Source organism: Gossypium raimondii, chromosome 5, assembly GCF_025698545.1.
Source record: "Gossypium raimondii isolate GPD5lz chromosome 5, ASM2569854v1, whole genome shotgun sequence".
Lineage (NCBI taxonomy): Eukaryota > Viridiplantae > Streptophyta > Magnoliopsida > Malvales > Malvaceae > Gossypium > Gossypium raimondii.
Genome location: NC_068569.1, coordinates 21,975,725 through 21,993,040, shown reverse-complemented (window position 1 = coordinate 21,993,040; position 17,316 = coordinate 21,975,725). Strand labels below are relative to the sequence as shown.

Genomic DNA, 17,316 nt, shown 5'->3' with positions numbered 1-17,316 from the left:
AGACACAATTCAGTAGATTCACAGATTATGTGATTACTCAAACATGCCCTAGGTGCGTAATTATTAAACTTAAATGCTAATTTCATCTTTTATAATTTTAAAACAAAATAATAATTTACCCTATGAAAGAATCGAATTGAGTTTTTACAATTGTTTCTAACAAAGGAGAATACAAATTCGAACAATAATAGTTTGAAGAATAATTCTGTATTTTAATTTATTGATTTTAAAAAATAATATATAAATCAACTAAGCTAAGCTCAAAAATAATAAAGGGACTTTTAATCAATACAAGTACAAACTATAGCTACAAAAATAAACTGGTCTCTTCTCTATACATAGTACATGCAATAAGCAGATGAAGTGCATTGAAAAAAAACCTTGGAAACTAATCTGTATTTGAGAGCTTTATCTTTACCACTGGACATGTCTCGCTTTCAATCTTCTTTCTTCCGAACTTCATAATCAGACTCAGGGCTTTCAGCAGAGCTTTCTTCTTCACCTTCATCATCGTCATCATCATCATAGATGTCTTTGCGAGGTTTATTGTCATCATGCGTGCTTAGCCTTCGGATAAGCATCAGAATTGCAACCAAAAACACAATTATAAACACAGCTGCAATGCTGATTACGTTCATATAGTCCATAAACGATGGTCCTTTAATCATCTTCTTTTCCATTCTTCCTTCCCTATATCCTTCCAGGAAGCGTGAGATTTGAGAACTTTGATCTTCTTCTTCATCAAGGCTTTCATAACCAATAACCTGCCGCAAAATGTAGTAGATGAGTTATTGTGTTCTATTCTTCTAATCAAATAAATATATTAGTTGAAACAAAAAAAAAAAAAAAAAAAGAGAAACAAACTAATTAAGAGTCGACCATCATAACTCCCAAGAAATCCCAAAGATATTTAATATCAGGGTACCGAAAATTGCTTTGGGACGCAAATTTTGGGATTTTAGCAAAGAAATGGTGAAGTCCCATGAATTCAGATAAGTCCAAAAACAATAGCAATTATAGCTGCTGCATAATCCTTGATGAACATTAGCATATAAAAGACTGTTTCCTAATAAAAAAGCAGCAGAAACATTTATTCAAATGGATGATTACCAATGATCTATTACCGCATTCAAGAAGATAACCAGTTACATTGTGAACTAAACAAAACAAGTTCCTGTTCACCCATAGCATTAAGAACTAAACATATTATATGAAGATTTAAAACTTACTGTAAAGTACTGCTCATCACCATTCCAGATTATCAATTTTGGAAAATTTGTATCCTCATTGGCACCAAACGTATTTGCAAACTCATCCCACTGCTTAACTCCGACATAGCCAAAAACCAAGTCACGATTTGCAGAGGCAGCAGCCTTCAATAACTTGATCAATTTCTGTGATTTCTCCTCGTTTTCATCCTCCATAATTGTTAAGACAATTTTTCTATCATCATCGCTCAATAGTTTCAGTGTTTCACGGTTCATGGGCACAGCCAGAGGGATCAAATTTTGCTTTATAAAATCACCCAAAAATTCATCTGCATCATTGGAGCAAGATGAGTAAGATAGCTTTTCTTTATGCAGCCAGAAACAAATGTCTACATAATAATCAGGAAAATTAAAGAACTTGAGAATTTAACCAGAAAAGAAAATGAATGAAGGTGGAGAGTTTATAAGAGTGTAAAACTTAAAAATAGATCAGATCATCATACTTACTGATCATTGGTGAGGCTGGGGCAGCAGTCAGTCTGATAATTTTGAAGTTTAGCATGAACTTGATTAAAATTTTTTGTCATGTATGAGCTAAACCCAGTAAGGTCAAAAAAGAAAATCGGATTGACTGGTTCATGATGTTAACCATTTAATACAGAGCAGTTAATGCGTATGGCAAATTATAGGCAACAAAGATGGAGAAAGAAAATAAATGATTTCTTTGGGTGCATGCGCAAATGATGGACCTGTCAACATATGACCAGTGGCAACATCTTGGACACAATTTAGGAGACATAAAAGTTTGTGCATGACAAATCCAACTTAAGGGTCAGCACTTAAAATTCATTTGATATAATATGTGATTTGTTTTTCTGATATAACATATGGAATCTATGTTGCTCCAACTCTTCATTTTTCTTAAAGTACATATATCTAATACTAGTATCCGACACATGATTATGAGGATATGAGCTTCAAGGACCCTTCACCCTTCAAATACATGGAAAAACATTATCTAACACTCATACTGAAGTCCAAGTTACATAGTATTGAATAGGGCATGTTATCTTTCATTAATCCAATTAACAGCCAAACCCAAGGTGTGAACCCTAGATATCTTCTTTTTCTCTTCTTTTTCAGTTTCCTTTTGAGTTTTTACATATAAAACCAACCCTGAATCATAACCATTAGAAATTCTAATTATAGAACCTAGCCCAAGTCAAATCAATTAAAATTTATTAGACTATTAATATGCATCACCATAAAGGAACTGGCAAAAATAGGTGATAAGGACTTGAGAAGATTTCAGTATCAGAACTAATGTTAATCTCCGATAACCAACTGAACTAACCTTCAAAGGGACCGTAAAAAACACTCTGTTGATTATAATTGGGGTGAAAAACCACCAAAGCAGGAACTTTGTCAAAGTCATACAGTACCATGGCATCCTCGGAGAAATCCTTAGCAACGGAAAACCATGCCTTCCTTTTATATTTGATGGCTAAATGAGATATCACCATCTCATCCAAGCCAAAACCTATGTATATAGGAAAGTAAGTCCCAACTGCTTCAACAAAATCACTAATGGCAGAGTCTGAACCAAGAATAGAGACATCAGGAGAAACAATTTTCTTGAGATGAGAAACAAGTTTATGTGCTTTCCTCGGGCCATGATAGTCTACAGGAACACCACGCTTAAAGAGCTTGAGTGTAGGATATCCACTGCAAAATTAGCATTACATTATAACTATAACCCTAGGGCCATGCTTTACTGAAACAAACCAATCACATATAAAAAGTATGAGGTGAAAAGCACACTGAATTATATTAAGCAATTACCAAGGCCTTTCACTTAGGGAATTTGACTTTTTCCTACCTACATAAATTGTAAAACAGATTCTAGCTTAGCATTTGGATTTTGGACTAGCTGCATGTTAAGAATACCATTACATCTGTCTCAAATTCCATGCTTCATCTTTATAACAGCCAAGGTATTGAGGCTAACGAATGAATGACAATAAATTTTTAAAGCGAAATATAAACAAAAGGCGTAGATACTTACTCAATTTCATATTTACGAGCAACAGTGGTAAATTTGTCAGCATTTAGTTTAGCTACCGCTATGGGATCCTTTAATCCAGCAAGAATTGGGGCAGCCTCATCTAACTGCAATCCAAGAAACAGAGTAGGATATATACAATCAAGTCCCGTTAAATTCCTAAAAGGAAGAATCAATCCATAAGCCATATATATACGTACATATAAAAGGCTATATAATTTTCAAAAAGGAAAATCCAGAAACAAACCTGGGGGGAAAGGCGTTGGCAGTGGCCGCACCAGGGAGCGTAGAAGTCGACGAGGATGTAATCGAAAGAGGAAATGGCGGAGTCAAAGTTGGAATCGTCCAACTCCAACACCCTCCCATCTAACCTATCTGCCGACGAACGAATTCCGGGTTTCAAGATGCATAAAAGCAACAGCAAGCCCCACAAAATTGATAACCAACTCATATTTGCGCGCAACGCTAAAATTGGAAGGTATTGTTGATTAATGGGTGATGAAGGAAGGGGCAACTGCGAAGCATCACCAATCACCGATCACCCTGGCAATGGCAATGGCAATGGCATTGGCAGGCTGTGTGTTTCTTGGGTATTTCGTTTCTTTCTCTCTCCGAGGCCTAACATCTAGGGTCTACAACTAGTTAGTTGACCAACGCCATTATATATTACATTTGCCATGACTTCCTTTTTAATCATTTTTCAGATGTATCTAATTAATTCATAATATCAATTTAATTAATAATTTTAAATATAATTAATGGTAAATAATTTTTCTATCCAAGAATGGTTTGTCCTAACAATCTGGTTATTTAAAAAAATTATTAATGGTAAATAATTCTTGGCATGATATTGTTATAATAAAATAAATAAAAAGAAATCCAAAGAAAAATGGTGAAGTCACTGAGGGAACAGTTATAATATTTCTGCTACACCCATAACCATGCTACTTTATCCAACTAGCCATACTTAAAACACTATCATTATAGGAGCTTGGGGGACCCCCTCATTTTATCATAAGTCGTTTTAATTTTTTTTAATATTTAATTAAGCCTCACAAAATTTTTAATATTTTTATTAAACTCTTCAAATTTTAAAAAATTAATAAGATGTTCAATTTTTTGAAAATTTACATTAAATCCTATAAAAATTCTGAAAATTTTAATTACAACCTCAAGATACACCATTGCTAACAGCCTAATGTGAATATAGGATACCAATATATGTTTATTCCTCTCTATATATTTGAAAGATAACGGAATAGGTTGAAGCATCTTATCAATCCCCTATAATATAATGGTTAAGAGTTAACATTTAATGTGCTAACCCTATGCACTAGGATGCCACATCATTTAAAATAAAAGCAATTGAATTTCTTTTCTAAACTTTTTTTTATAATATATCATCATATCATATTCGTGCATTAAATATAAATCCATAATTTAATCCCGTGTAAACAAATAAAATTAATTTTAAAAAACCATCTAAATGCTAATGTCACGGGCTAGAGTGCAAAGCCCGTGACCATTGCACAAGATGCGCCCCATGGAGGTCTATCGATTAGATGGAGAACATTTAGCCCACAAGAGCTGGCCCGATTCAAAGACCTATTGAAAAAGCTTATCAGATTGAAGCCTGGTTGGCCCGATAATGATGACATGGCAACTTAGGCTGATATGCTAACTAATCTTAGAAAATAGAGGGAATCATATATTGTAAAAATTAGATTACATTTGATATGGCTTATCTTGTAAATCCCTAAAATAAAGGAATACTGTTAATCTCGTCCGTCGATGTAAATGTATGGTTTAGCTTCTTTTGGCATAAATCGCTTCCGCTCTTCAATTGGTGCCTTGCTTCCGCTCTTCAATTGGTGCCTTGGAAGAATTCTTAAAGAATCTCACTTGAGTTAAGGCTGACTTAGGCGAGTTTAGACAAACGGATTACCTAAGACCGCACGGTTCGCGAGACGAAAACTCTAGCCCCGTGACACTAACACCAACTTCTAAATCTAACAAAATATACGTCCTTGATAGTGAAAAATTTTCTTTTGCTACTTTGGTTCCATCTACAATTCCATATTGTCAAATTTCAATGTATCAGCATCAACATTTAGACTGCTTTACTTGTTTGCACCAATATTAAATGCATAAAGATTAAGGTATAGCACAGTAGGACTTGAACTGCATTTAGTCATATAACAGAGACTACCTAGATACTTCAACCTGTCGGAATCTGTGTCCAACGCTAATAATTTAGAAAAACAAAATGAATAATTCAAGTAACCTAGCTTAAAACTGACAATAAAATGAAGCATAAACAAATTGCTTATGGATCTAATCTTTATGTACAGACTAATAAAGATACAAATATCATCCTAGAATCCATGACAGATGCATCATTTTGGAGCAACGTAACTTCAGGTCTAACTATTCTTTTTTCCTTTGTGGAAGATGAGAGTTTGCTGGATGGTAATCGAGGTCCCAAAACATCCAGAACAGTGTATCATCAGAAAAAGTTTACCAGCCATTCTTGTACTGAGGGGAACGGTGAATGATTGGTCAGTTACTTACTCCATCTTTATGCGCTTCGAATGTGTTTCCTTCATCCAATCAAGACATTCCTCCGCAGTCCCAGAAGGGTGTGCCAGCTGCCATGAGAGAGCCTTTTGTTGCTGCCAATGAAAGAACAGATTAGAATTTCACGTTCTAGATATATATACATATAAGAGAGGGCAGCTGAATAGGCTCTACCCATTCCCTAACAAGTGGCCCTCCAACTTTAAGTTGCAAAACATTCATGATATCCTTCCCATTAACCAATGGTTTTAAATCCCAAACTTTCTCAAGACCTGCATTCATGCAAAAACTGAGAATCAGATGCTCAAAATCCAGCCTGACCAAATTAATTAACCATTAGACATCAGAAAACATATAGAGGGAGTTCTTGGGCTATGGAAATTAATTTATAAATGAAAAAAATAAAACCCTCTCCCGGCTGTTTGGATGACAATGCAATAATATTTTTGCAGTTTGACATTTGTAAAGAAAATCTTAGAAATTTACTTTATATTTACCATAAACCTATGAAAATAGCATCTTAGTATTCATTTTTCTTTTGAGCTAGAACTAATTCTTCATAACATTTGAGAATGTGTTTGTAAATGAGAGGACTGGTGTTTCTGATTAAAAACTCCATCGTTTTCTTGGTTTAGCTTCTTCTGTTTTTTTTTTTTTTTTTTTTTTGGGGGGGGAAGTGTTCAGTGCCTCACCACCTCAGAGAGAAACAACTTCCGATAACTACATCAGAAGTTGATTTCCCAGGTTTTGCCTCAACTCTGATAGATTGACGGTACACTAGAGGTCTGAAGTAGATTTATCAGGTAAGGAAGCACTGAAACAGTTTTTAATGTAATAATGCCCAAGGGCTAGGGTAAAGAGCATACAAGTATCTTAATCATTACTAAGTCAAAACAAAATCAGGGAAGTAAGGGGAGAAGCGCTGTAAATTAGGTCCTGTAATCATTTCTAAGTCAAAACAAAATCAGGGAAGTAAGAACTACATGAGGAGAAGCAAGGCGAGAAACGCTGTAAATTTGTTCGCTAAAAAACACTAAGAACAAGGTCTATGTCAAAGTTAAGAATTCACATGAACAATTTGAAACTAAATTGTTTAACTCCTGTAATTAATGAGACCGGGAATAGGAGATACTGCAACGATTAAACATAAAGCATATAAATAGGAAAAAGAGAATGCTGATACCTAATTTAACAATGGCATTGTCGACTGACACAAAAATGTTTTTTCTCTTGTCCAGTTGAAAGTGTTTGTCTATAATGTCCTGACTGCACTCAGTACCGGTGGGATATAGCAATGTAGAGATCAACAAAGCAACCCGCCAAAAATCTTTAATTTCTCTAAGCAGAAACCCTGTATATATAAGAATAATAAATTACCAAAAAATCCAAGAACACTCTAATTGTTGAACTGTTTTACAGTGAAAAGAAGTCAGGTTGATAGAGTAAAACCTATAAAGCTGAGCAAAAAGTTCAATTAAAACCACTAATTATAAGAAAGCATAAAATCCTAATAGCTAGAATCAAAGGAGAATGACTGCGCATTCAAACTGCTCATGATTCCAATTCTAGAATGTATGTTTAGTAGCATCCTTCTCATGGAACACTCCAGCCTCCAATTCCAGAAGTTCTAGTTTCTATACAAGTGAGCCAATGTTTTATCCAGTTTGATGTTTCATATTATACAAACACTGCTATTGTTCACAAATAAGATTATAGTACTAGATATAATACAATCTATATGATTATATAATGAAAGGTCAGCTTTCTTAAGAACTAACTTAGAATGAATTATTCGGGCAAGTCTATGTTTGGAGAGAACAATAATACACGGAAAATCTTAAAACAGAAACCTGTCAATACACGCAGTTTTGAAGTAAAAGGGACATCATCAAATTCTCTTCCCCAGTCAACCTCAGTGAGTTGGATATCCTCATTTGATAAAAGAGAAGGAATCAAGGATAAGAATTTCTCCAGTGACTTGTGGATGTTCATGACCTACAAAGCAAAGAGAATTGTAGTCAATGCTACAAGAAGGCTGCCAATTCAGCCTATAATAAGTCAATCCTAACAACAACAAAGAATGTGTCAAGAAATCAGGAGAAAATCTAGACTCACTGTGTCAGCATCACTGGCTTTTCGCTTAAGAGAATCCCGGAAAATGTAATTGACCACAGGAATCTGCAGTCAAGTTATACAGGTATAGTGCATGACAGTAGCTCTTGGATTTATCATAGACAAAAAAGTTTTGAATAAAACCAAGTGGGATGAAGAATAGGTTGAACCCATCAAAATCCAGATCCAGTTCAACAAAAACTTTTAAGCAAGTGTATATGTTTAATATGTAGGAGAAAAGAACAATTTCTTTATATGTATACACATCAAACCCTATCAGATTACAGCACAATTCTACCTAAATAACAGCAAAAATGTTAAAAACTTTATCTGCCTTCATACATAGAAGCTTATGGAAAGAATAGGATGGGTACCTTTTTATCTTTACGATCCTTGTATGCGGCACTGCGTAATGGAAGAAATAAAGCAGAGTACAAACAGAGCCTTCTCTGTTCGTCCTACAAATTCACATGCCATGATTCAGAAGATAACAAGAGAACACATACATGGAGAAAATAGAGCAAATAAAAAATGAAACTGGTGTCAAATGAGGTTAATAGAAGCCACTTGAGGAGAGAATAAAAAAAATTCTTTTACACTCTCATTACTCACATCAAAGTTGGAGCATCCAATAAGTTGAATAAGTTTCCATGAAGCATCCAAATAAGCAGCAGAAAGCCTGTATAGTTGTAAAAGGAACAATACATGAGTATGAAATCAGAAGTTTCAGAAAGAATGCTCAGTACACTTAAGCATTCTTCTGGCCCACTGAAAACAATATCCACAAATGCCAGCTTCCACCCCACCCCTAACCAACAACAGATAAAGCAAGCACCAGCCAAAGACCAAAATCAAGCTATATTGCATGGACAAGGCACAGTCATGAACACATACTATGTCTGTCACAAGTACTTCAATTACTTTTTATGTTTTTCCCCCTAGATTTAGAGAAGCACAACTTTATATTTATGTCTGTCATAATTACCTTCAATCATTTAGTCTGTTTTTTCCTAATATTTAGAGAAGTGCAACTTAATATTTTGTCAATTTGAGGTGTTTGACATACATCCACCATAAGTATGTTAAGTGAAGAGTTCTGATAACATAGGAATCATGTAAAACAAGAACTTTGCCACATGGAAACATTAACTACTAACATAATGATGGATGATCTATTGTCATTGTACTTTCCCCCAAATTGCCTTGGCAGCTTCACTTAAGACTCTTGAAATTCAGTTGTTGAAATTATATAGAATAATCTAAATGCTAAAATTTAGAAAATAAAAGTCAATATGTATCATGCAAGAAAAGATCGCTATATATACCATGCGGATGCAAAAGATAATTATTCAAAATGGCAAATTGCGACCATTTTGGTGCACTTCTCCAATAGATTATTAAAAGCTAACTGGTATGATTTTATTTGGCTATTAAACATGGATTTATAAAGTTAATATAAACTTGTGTTTCATTAAAAAGTAAAAGTAATATTAAGAAAACACTAAGCCTAGAATGAATTGCACATAACATTTATTAAATTACTAACAAACCTATGGCATTCTTCTGACACAGCAGGCTCAACCTTTGGAGGGAGACTGAAGACAACCCAAAATAATGTCAAATCACAAACGTAGTCAATTGCTTTAACAGGTTGGTTTCCAGAGATCATGAGATCAATCTGCATGGAAGACAAGCAACATGTAGTAAATTCAACAAGGTACATAGAATAGTAGAGAATCACCTACGAACAAATTACCATGAATATCCAAAAAAATATAATTTCATATGCAGCAGCAACAATGCTATGCATGAAATAACATACTTCAGTTCCAACGCGCTCTCTGCTAATTTTAGCTGCAAGAGCTGTTTTGACATCATCGCAAGCAGCAGCTTTCTTTAATTCTTCATCCAGTGTGAAATCAAACCGTGCACCTAATCAATGAAATAAATTTATATAAGGCATCTAGGTTTATGTTCGTATATTCAGAGGTCAATCAACAAGAAAATGGGTAACCATGCAGAGTTGATGGCACAAGGAAGTTGCAAGTAGCATTAGAAAGTTAGCCTGCTTCGCAAAAGACTGAGAATCCAAGCATTTCATACATTCTTCTTATTTTTATTTTCTTTATTTTGTTTATAAATAGTACTAAGACAGCCATTCAAGTATAATTCAGAAGCCTTCATTCAGCAGCACAACACTTTTTCTATAGTTTCTCTGCTTAAGACTTGGAATTTCCATGTCTCCCACTCCAAATTCTTCCATGCTGCATTCATGGTTATAAATTACAATGCTAATAAACTTCATTTAAGAGGAAAAAGAGCACAAGAATGAAAGATATTATTCCCTCCATGATAAAACTATCAAGAGTGAAGGACACTAAAGGAAATATGGAAACAAGTACCAAAACGAATAGCTCGAAGAACCCGTAGGGGATCATCCAAAAATGTAGCCTTTGGAGGTAATGGAGTTACTATCCTTCCAAATTTTAGATCCTCAAGCCCTGTAGTTTATTACATGAAAAGGAACAAAAATGAAACATGACAGCAACCTACAAATATGTGGAATCATCGAAAAAGTAAAATCAGGAGAAAGAAGGCATTACCTCTTTTAGTGAAGTCTTCAACTAAGTTGGTGTTAATATTGTAGAACAAGCTCAAAAATGAAAAGAAAACTCCATTAATTCCTAGCGCTCAACAAATGATATCAAGGAAAGATAAAAGACAAAAAGAGTTCACAGAAATACTATTGTATTACTCATTCTCTGAAAGCTAAACTCCTAAATTATCCATAGAAGTATAATGATCAATTCCTAGCTATAACATGTGATTAAGAGCACAGAAACTTACCTATTAATGGTCAAATCTCTTCTATATGCATCCTCCTCAGCAGTGCCAAATTTCTAATTCAAGACATGAGTGAACAATAAAAACTTATAAATGCAACAGTTAGGAAACGTAATATTCAATAGAGAGCACATTATGAACTAATTATGAGAGCTTAGTACTTATCCTGGCATTGAACCTGTTAAAATATTTGTTTACCATTGTAGGGATGCGGCTGTTCTCACTATAATCTTCACACCTCAAGTTCACAAAATCAATCCATAAATCAAAAAGGCGCATCCTTGCAGTTTCTAAGTGCTTAGATTGCTCAGGATTACTGCAAAATGAAATTAAACTGTATAATGGCCAGAAATAATACAAAAAATTATAAACAAAAAAACAAATATTAGGATTCAATATATAATTATATCAGGGGAAGCCAACAAAGACAAGAAGTTTATTAGGCAAATAAAAGTTACAAACTACAATGCATATTATACAGGCCATACACTATCCAGATGAAGTTGTACCATCCCAAAAGTTGCAAATTTTGATATAAAAAAGCTATCCAAATGAGGTTGGAAAACAAAAGGAAGCAAGTTAAAACTGTATAAAATAACAGTCTCATGTTTATTGCCTCAGCTAGTAAAAGGCATTAAAAAGATGCCATGCATTGTACAATGAATGATGTACCTTGGAATGACAGCAAGGCCCTGTGCAACTTCCCCTGTAGTTGACAAGTATTCCTGAACCTTATCAACAAATTCACTGCCCAACATGTTGTCAAGTGCAATATCAATGTCATAACATTCTTTTCCAAGAAGCTGTAAAGGAAATTAAACCCAACATTAGCTACCTGCCACTAATAAAAATCTATAGAAACATCAGAAGCCATGCATGGAGCAATCATACAGACAGAGGATGCAACTTATGAGTTATGGTACAATAAGGATACATTGAAACAGAATTCTCAAAAGATTATAATACAGCAAAACAGATAAATTAAAATCTACAGTCAAAATCACACTCTCTTTTCTTTTTCTTTTTTTGCCTTACCACTCGCCTTAATTCCTTCCATCTCAATTCCTTATGATGCTTATAATAAATGGAAATCCTCAGCATTTATTATGAGTGGCTAATTCATATTGAAAAATAGTAATCAGCTATCCTCCATTTATAATGCTTTACTGACTTACGAATTACAACAGCATCCAATTCTTAACCTATAGGCACATCCTCACTTTCCACCATTCAATTTTACAGCCTAATAATCTTAAATCAAGATTCTGGCAAAGCAATTATCTAAATAGCTGTATATTCAACTAGATTTCAAAGAAAAAGAGCAACCCTTAGCTAGAAGCTCAAAACTAGATGATATCAAACTGTATTTTACTCCAAAAAATTTATTTCATCTATTGGGATTTCATAATACCATAAAATTCCCATTTATTATCTTTCATTTTTTAAATTTCCTTTTGAACACTGAAACTACTCACATTAACCATAAAAAAAAACAGTAAGTAGTTCAAAATATGAGTAAAATCACCTTATCGCGAACCCATCCACCAGCAACTCGAAGCTGAGTTTGGAGATTGAAATGACGAAGAGTGTTCAAAAGCCTATCGAAAATCTTCTTCTCCGTCTCTGTCAACTCAATTTGCTCTTTGACTTGAACGCAGGCCGCGGTCATCATGGCTGCTCGGCAGCTAAGAAACGGCGAGGGAAGAAAGGGTATGGTATTGGGTGTGGTGGTATTTAGGGATAGGGCAGTTTCATTTAAGGGAGTTGAAACGCTGCGAAACGCTAGGGTGATTTTGGTGGTGGGTAGAGTGAAGGAATGCAGCAGAAGAGGCGCCTTGGCCTTGAGCTTTATGGCGTTGTTCAAAGAGAGCATTGCACCGCGTGGGATGGCCTCTTTTTTTTTTCACTCATTTATTTTTGCTCTTACCAAAAAGGCCAAAATTAAAATTTCATTAAGGTACTATAAGAATTTATATTTTGATAAGTAATAAATGTGTTTATAAAAATTGAGGTTGAAATAAAAATTATAAAAATTATGATGATTTAAGCATGTCTGTTATTTTGTCGATTGAGTGTTAATTCGATTAACATCGATATTATTATTAGCGTAAAAGAATATGGATTTGAGTCTATTTGAAGTATATTATCTCTTATTTAAGGATGAAATCATAATGCTACACTCATATAAAAGAAAATAAACAAAAAAATATATTATTTTATAAAAATTATAATAATTTCTATATTAAATTAAAATTGTGTCACGTCAATTTAATTAACTACTTAAATAATAGTACAAATATAGATAAAGTGGTCATGTAAAATTTTCAATAATAGTTGTTTTGTCTGTATAAATTGTATATAACAATATTGAAGGACAAAAAATATTTATTATTATTTTCCTTAAAATGATTTTAAATTTTTTAAACTTATAGGTATGCAATTAATTCATGATACAAATTTAATTAATTTTTTGATATTAATTGAGATATATTTTATAATATCCTATAAGTGGTAGTGCAACCAAAACTGATTAATAATCGAAGGAATGGGTTCGAATATAATGCTTGGCTTTAATAGTACACTTGATAAATTATTATATTTTAAATTCGAGTATAAATAATTAAAAATAAAGTTAAAAACTATATGAAAGACATTTAAATATTTTATAAGGTCTGATGTTGGATTGCAAAAAAAAAAAAAAACCTCTGATGCTGCATAACATAATAATACTTCAAAACGAAGGATGAAATAGAAATAGAAATAGCAAGAGCTTCTCCGCCTTGTAATGTACGCAAACAACATTTTGAAACCCAATTTTAAATAAAAAGGTAGAATAGAAATAGGAAGGGCTTCTTCCCCTTGTAATGCACGCAAACATCATTTTAAATCCTAATTTTTGTCAGTTGAAGTCTTTCAATCTTTTCTTGAGGACGTCCATGGATTTCTTGCGTGAATTTGTTTTAGTATTTCTGCTAGAAAGGCTTCCAAAGATGCCATCAGCTGAATCCTTGAATTTATCACAGATGATACCCACTTTCTTGTAATCCAAGGCATTGTAATTTTTCTGCCGTATTACAGGATTCATGAAATTCTCTGGCTGGCTGCTAGACAATAGGTTTATCAACTGTCGAGCTTCGATCAAGCAACCACGGAAACTACCATCCTTGTATACCTCCTTTAGCCCCGTGCTTTCGAACCTCTCGTCCGCGAAATTCTCTAGCATCTTGAGATCGTTGTTGATTACAATCACCGCATTGGCGTTGAACCTCTTCACGCTGTCACTGAGAAATGCTGCAACTATGGAATTGGATATATGCTCGAGAGCGCCACTCCCGACCTTATATAAAGCATCCAGCGGTAGGATTTGCTGTGCTTTCGATAACAGTGTCTCGAGGTAAAAAACCACCTCATTCATATAGTCGTTTTTGTTTTGGACTAACTCTTCTGATGTCCAGTTTATGTTTTCTGTGAGTGCCATGAACTCTTCCAACTTACTGTGTACCAGATTCAGGAGAGCCAGATAAGCTTCATCTCTTGATGTCTTTAAGATTGCCTGGGCTGTCAAACCGGCTCGAGGCCTCTCGACCGCCCGAACTGGAATCCCGCACAGTTGGGCCGCATGTTGTACAAAAAAGTCACAAGCTCTTTCGAGGTATGATATATTTGCAGCAATCTGCATGGCTTGAGACTCACCAAGGCCAGTGCTATGAACTTTATTAATGATAACTTCATTAAGCATATCAATCAAGAGCTTGTCTAAATACTTCCTCACTGTATCATAAAAGTTACAATTCACTCCATGAGACAAGTAATCGACGGAGCCTTTGATGAATGATCGAACAACACGACATGAATCAGGCACCATAGAGGAGAATGGGGCAATGTACGGAAAAGCCGGCATTATATCTGAAGCCTGAAGATGAAATGCCAGAACATTACTTTCATAGTCTGCATCCTTCTTCATTACCATCTGCTCACAGGTATCATTTGAAAAGATGTTAGAAATCTGCTGGCGACACTCTTCGAGAAGAAGGTCATGGTATTTGTCTCGGCTCTTGTCTAATACCTCGAGAATCGAACCCACCTTGTAGCCATACTGCGTAAGAGCTGCCCCAAGAAGAGTGATATAGTCCTTCACCAAGAGAAGGTGTGTTGCAGAACGCATTAGAGAAAACTGTGTTTCCAAAACTGATGTCACTTTAGCCACAGTTGTTTCCCACATTGTCTCGACTTGTTCATCCGACAACAAACCTCCAGAAGTCCTTAACACCCTATCTTCCACAATGAAGTAACCTGCAATTTGAGCGAGATAAACATGATGCGATTCGACAAATGCTTGCGAGGAAGAGATTTGCAAGTCCGAAGTGAGCTGCAACATTCGATTCTTGTAGTAATATTCGCGAAACTGCTCTTGGAGTCCAAGGCAGGCATGGATGTGATACGAGCGATGAAGAGGTGTGAGATCAAACTTCAAAGGAGATTCCTCGGAAACTTCTTCATCTAAAGTATAAACAAACTCCATCCCATACATGTTCATTTCCTCGGCTTTTCTCTGACGTTCGAGTGTTTCCTCCTCTCTCTGGCGAGCCGATGCGGCATGGCCTATTGCGGTTTGTCCAATATTCTTAGCAGAACTCCTGATGTGAACCAGCCACTCATTAAAATGTGTAGTCACTTTCTTCTCAACATGTGCTTTGATTATAGGAATGGCTTTTTCTATAACAATCTTGATTTTATTCACAGGGATGTTCTTCAAGTAGTTCTTCTCGATCAAATCCACAGCTTTTAAAGCAAGGTAAAACTGGCCTGCTGAAAGGTGAGTGTTGCATTTAACACAAAGCTGCAACACTTCAATGCAAATCTTGGACATTTTAATAGCCTCGGTGACACTTTTCTTAATGGAATAAGATTCAAGAAGCTCTTCAAGTTTGAGCAGCAAGGCACTCCCTACCTCTTGCAGCCTGAAATTATCGCTGGCGAGGTCGCTTTTGAGCTCTTCCGCATCGACCAAGACGCCCCGGAGCTCATCCACGGCACGAATGAATTCCTCATAGTGAGTCTTGCAGAGCTCCTCGATCTCCACTTCTTTCTTCTTCATGAGATGCTTCAGTTGCTGAACCAGCGGCTCCGGCCGCCCCATTTCAAAGGCATGTCTAACGAGGGGACCTAAATCGTCACCATTTCCAATCAAAGTTGCGAGCACCAAGTCTTCCCCTGTCTCCCCATTCTCTATAGCTGTCCTCCTCTTGGGTGGTTTCGCATCCATTGTTCAATGAACAAACGCTACGAATACAAACAATCCAAGAATAAAAAAAAAAAACGGGAAAGGACTTGATAGAGGTCCCAATATGATTCAAAACATACAGAAACAAAAGAACTCGAAATTTCTCAACATAAGCAAAAACAACATGCAACGAAACACATTTGTAAGGGAAAAATAACACGACCAAAAAAGAATTCTTAATTGTACCTGAAAGCAAGGCAGCTGAATGTCTGATCTCAGATGGTTGCAAAGGAAAGATGTTTTCTTTTAGGGTCAGATTAAAATGAAAAAAAAAATTGAAATCAGTTCGCGATATCATCATAATCATCGTTCGTGCGTGTGTTTTTCATTGTTTATTTTATTCTAGTTTTTTGGTTTAATCATAATTATTTTCGAATCTCCGTTTGTTTGTCACTGTTTTCGGAGACGACAGAGTCCATGCATCATCAATTACTAGATACTTTTAAAGCTGTATTATTTTAAATTTGCTATTCAATCAAAATTTTATTTTATTATATTTTATATATTTTTATTTTAATATGTATAATTTATTATTTTCGTGCTGTTAATTGATCAACTCAATGACAAAAACATTATCTTGTAAACATGAGAGTCTGGGTCGATCTAAAGTAACCCCATTTCCTACTACTAATTATAAAAAATAATGTTATTAATTGAGTTAGTGACACAAGTCAGCTTGACCCTAACTCACAACTGATGGCAACATCATGATAAACAAGTGTAATGCTTTTAATATGGTTAATATGATATATTTATATGTTTAAATTCAATTTTAACCGTAATTTAATCTATTTTTTTATTTTAATACCGTGCTATTATGATTAATTAATTTCAAATCATACGTTTCATTAATTATTGTATGTTAATTTTAAAATGTATCGTATTTTAAATTTATGGTTTCCACACACATATGCATGTTATAGATTTTTAGTATATTTAGTTTATTCTATTTTTAGGTAAACTACACGAAGTCACTATAAAATAGCATCGTTCCTATTTTGGTCACTTTATTATTATTATTTTTGTTAATTTAGTTACTGTAATTAAAATAACTACTCGAATTGGTCACTGCCATTAAAAATTACGCTAATTCATTAACAAATTGCTAACGTGACTTTTTTTTTTTACTTTTAACTAAAGTTAGTGATCTCTATGTAATTAGTCCAAAACACTTTTTTTGGGTTTATTTGCAACATAAAACTAAAGTTTGTAAGTTCTCTTTTTCTTTC

The 17,316-nt window shown here is 34.6% G+C and overlaps 3 protein-coding genes across 4 annotated transcripts; all 3 read right to left on the bottom strand.

Annotated features, from left to right (window-relative positions):
* Positions 1-239: 239 nt before the first annotated feature.
* On the bottom strand, positions 240-3,915 carry LOC105770236 (protein disulfide-isomerase 5-2). The gene is made up of 5 exons (XM_012591341.2): positions 3,518-3,915; positions 3,274-3,377; positions 2,563-2,933; positions 1,230-1,537; positions 240-764 (listed from the first exon to the last, which is right to left on the bottom strand). The coding sequence occupies exons 1-5, from the start codon at positions 3,719-3,721 to the stop codon at positions 438-440; spliced, it is 1,314 nt and encodes a 437-aa protein (XP_012446795.1). The 5' UTR covers positions 3,722-3,915; the 3' UTR covers positions 240-437.
* A 1,527-nt stretch (positions 3,916-5,442) lies between these two features.
* Positions 5,443-12,699, bottom strand: LOC105770178 (tRNA nucleotidyltransferase cca2). 2 transcript variants are annotated; one of them, XM_012591258.2, is made up of 15 exons: positions 12,329-12,698; positions 11,476-11,606; positions 11,002-11,119; positions 10,807-10,859; positions 10,563-10,612; positions 10,362-10,460; positions 9,782-9,891; positions 9,510-9,637; positions 8,572-8,638; positions 8,334-8,417; positions 7,963-8,025; positions 7,698-7,842; positions 7,031-7,198; positions 6,022-6,119; positions 5,443-5,942 (listed from the first exon to the last, which is right to left on the bottom strand). In XM_012591258.2, exons 1-15 carry the CDS (start codon positions 12,674-12,676, stop codon positions 5,838-5,840), a joined length of 1,767 nt encoding a protein of 588 aa, XP_012446712.1. In that variant the 5' UTR covers positions 12,677-12,698; the 3' UTR covers positions 5,443-5,837. The 2 variants fall into 2 exon arrangements, with proteins under 2 accessions (XP_012446712.1, XP_052487621.1); XM_052631661.1 differs by lacking the exon at positions 7,963-8,025 and having other exon boundaries at positions 12,329-12,699.
* A 1,003-nt stretch (positions 12,700-13,702) lies between these two features.
* Positions 13,703-16,069, bottom strand: LOC105767556 (exocyst complex component SEC15A). Its single transcript, XM_012587122.2, has one exon. It carries the CDS (start codon positions 16,067-16,069, stop codon positions 13,703-13,705), a length of 2,367 nt encoding a protein of 788 aa, XP_012442576.1.
* Positions 16,070-17,316: the final 1,247 nt, after the last annotated feature.

Excerpts from the sequence above, each read along its gene's own strand:
- LOC105770236 (XM_012591341.2), bottom strand. The coding sequence starts at position 3,721 with ATGAGTTGGTTATCAATTTTGTGGGGCTTGCTGTTGCTTTTATGCATC. Across the intron at positions 3,378-3,517 it reads GCCAACGCCTTTCCCCCCAG|TTAGATGAGGCTGCCCCAAT; the intron begins GTTTGTTTCTGG and ends CTTGGATTGCAG. Across the intron at positions 765-1,229 it reads GTGATGAGCAGTACTTTACA|GTTATTGGTTATGAAAGCCT; the intron begins GTAAGTTTTAAA and ends ATTTTGCGGCAG.
- LOC105767556 (XM_012587122.2), bottom strand. The coding sequence starts at position 16,069 with ATGGATGCGAAACCACCCAAGAGGAGGACAGCTATAGAGAATGGGGAG.
- LOC105770178 (XM_012591258.2), bottom strand. The coding sequence starts at position 12,676 with ATGCTCTCTTTGAACAACGCCATAAAGCTCAAGGCCAAGGCGCCTCTT. Across the intron at positions 10,613-10,806 it reads AGAGATTTGACCATTAATAG|CTTGTTCTACAATATTAACA; the intron begins GTAAGTTTCTGT and ends TTCATTTTTGAG. Across the intron at positions 5,943-6,021 it reads GGCCACTTGTTAGGGAATGG|CAACAAAAGGCTCTCTCATG; the intron begins GTAGAGCCTATT and ends TTTCATTGGCAG.